Source organism: Mastomys coucha, unplaced genomic scaffold (assembly GCF_008632895.1).
Source record: "Mastomys coucha isolate ucsf_1 unplaced genomic scaffold, UCSF_Mcou_1 pScaffold13, whole genome shotgun sequence".
NCBI lineage: Eukaryota > Metazoa > Chordata > Mammalia > Rodentia > Muridae > Mastomys > Mastomys coucha.
Window position 1 is genome coordinate 70629237 of NW_022196895.1, and position 2340 is coordinate 70631576.

The window sequence follows — 2340 nt, forward strand, 5'->3', positions numbered from 1 at the left end:
ACCAAAGAGTACACATGGTGGGACTCATGGCTCCAGCAGCATATGTATAGCAGAGGATGGCCTAGTCTTTTATCAATGGGAGGAGAGGCCCTTGACCCTGTGAAGGCTCTATGCCTCAGTGTAGGGGAATGCCAGTGCCAGGAAGTGGGAGAAGGTGGGTTGGTGAGCAGGGGGAGGGGGGAGGAAATGGTTTTGTTTTGTTTTCCAGAGGAGAAACCTGGAAAGGAGGTATCATTTGAAATGTAAATAGAGAAAATATCTAAAAAAAAAAATTAAAAAAAGAAGTGACACAGTGTCACCTCCCCCCTGCCCTCCCCCCATCTCACCACCCCCATTGATGAATGACCTCATGCCCTGGCTCCTTCTCCTCAGAACACGTGTGTTTCTCTTCCTCTGTCCCCAGTGCCCTCGCTGTTTCTGTGTACGTGTGCATGTGCATGTGCGTGTGCGTGTGTTTGTGTGTGTGTGTGTGTGCATTACATTTTGTCATTTTTCAGTAAGACTATTCTGCTTTCTGAGTTCTTTCATCTGTTGTTGCCGGAAACCAAAATTAAGGATTGGGAAAGGGACTTGGAAGATAAGCTAGTTAAGAATGAATGTTAAGCCGGGTAGTGGTGGTGCACACCTTTAAATTCCAGCACTTGGGAGGCAGAGGCAGGTGGATTTCTGAGTTCAAGGCCAGCCTGGTCTACAGAGTGAGTTCCAAGACAGCCAGAGCTATACAGAGAAACCCTGTCTCCAAAAAAAAAAAAGAATGAATGTTAATACTGTTTAATTAATCTAACTTTTTGTTTTGTTTTTTGAGACAGTAATCTAACTTTTTTATATGGTGGGTTTTATTACAAATTTGTATGTATTTTACATAATTTTACATTATTGTGGGTATGTCCGTGTGTGCGTATGGCTGGGTATGCACATGCCACAGCTTGTATGTGAGGTCAGAAGACAGCTTGCAGGAAAATGCTTCTCTTCTTCCACCACAAGGGTTCTAGGGATTGAACTTAAGTCATTAGGCTTGGTGGAAAGTTCCTTTACCTACAAACCATTTTACTCGCCCCAGTAGCAACTTTTTTTTTTAAGATTTATTTATTATATCTAAGTACACTGCAGCTGTCTTCAGACATATCAGAAGAGGGCGTCAGATCTCATTACAGATGGTTGTGAGTCACCATGTGGTTGCTGAGATTTGAACTCAGGACCTCTGGAAGAGCAGTCAGTGCTCTTCACTGCTGAGCCATCTGAGCCCCAGTAACAACCTTTTTATTCTTTCTTAGGCGCCGAGGTGGCAAATACGCAGTGGGATCGGCTTGCATTGGAGGTGGCCAAGGCATCGCCCTGATCATTCAGAACACAGCCTGAAGGGATCATGAGCATACTGCCCACCCTTGCGTGGCCAGGCCAAGGGACGCAGGTGACCTTCGAGTCAGCACTGACACTGATTGCATTTGACCAAGCCTTGACGAGGCAAACACATTAGGTTCTGTCTACTTCATACCTGCCTAGCATGATGTGTTAGAATAAAAAGACCAACCATCAGAGGCCTTAAGAGAAATGGTACCTTTGTCGGTAACCACCACTGTATCCCTTCCATGATATAACTACAAACTGAATAAATGTTGCCTTAACTCCAGCTAATCTTTTCTTGGTTGTTCTTTTGGGTTTTTTTGTTTTGTTTTGGTTTGGTTTTTTTGTTTTGTTTTGGTTTGTTTTTTTAATGTCTCATTGTACCCACTTGTAAGCAGTTTGGTGGCACTGAGGACATTAACAGGACTGTGCCAATAATGTCACTGCCCATCACCGGAAGTCTTTCTTCTTGCACGACTGAAACTGTTTCCATTCTTAAAATGTGTCATTTTTATGCGCTTGTGTCCCTTGTATGTAGGCGTGTGTGTGCAGGTGCCCGCGAAGACCAGAAGAGGGCAGCAGATCTCCCAGAGCTGGACTTACAGTCAGTTGTGAGCTGTCCTTTGTGGGTGCTGGAGCAGCACTGTGGACCTCTCAGGGAGCACTCACTGCCCTAATCACCAAGACTCCTCTCCAGCCCCTGTTACCATTTTAAGAAATGATCCTCCATTCCCCTCTCACAGTCCCGAGCAACCACCATTCTACCCTGTGTCTCTATGTGTTTCCCTGCTCTGGGAACTTCATGTGAGCGAACTCAAACGCTGCCCTTTCATGACTTGAGCATTTCAGTTAGTGTAACACCTTCAAGATTTACCCTTGTTGTAGTGCATTGGAATTCTATACATTCTTAACGCTAACCAGTCCTTCGCGTGTGTCTTATCTAGCCATCACTAGCTTCACAAATGCTGAGGCACTGTCAGTTATAACCCAGTACCA

The 2340-nt window shown here is 44.9% G+C and overlaps 1 protein-coding gene across 1 annotated transcript in view; it reads left to right on the plus strand.

Annotated features, from left to right (window-relative positions):
- Acaa2 (acetyl-CoA acyltransferase 2) overlaps positions 1-1630 on the plus strand; it is a 32866-nt gene extending 31236 nt beyond the window's left edge. Inside the window, exon 10 of the mRNA XM_031366042.1 lies at positions 1275-1630. Coding sequence (XP_031221902.1) covers positions 1275-1359 — 85 coding nt within the window. The 3' untranslated portion in view covers positions 1360-1630. The remainder of the gene's footprint in view (positions 1-1274) is intronic.
- The last annotated feature ends 710 nt before the right edge of the window (positions 1631-2340 follow it).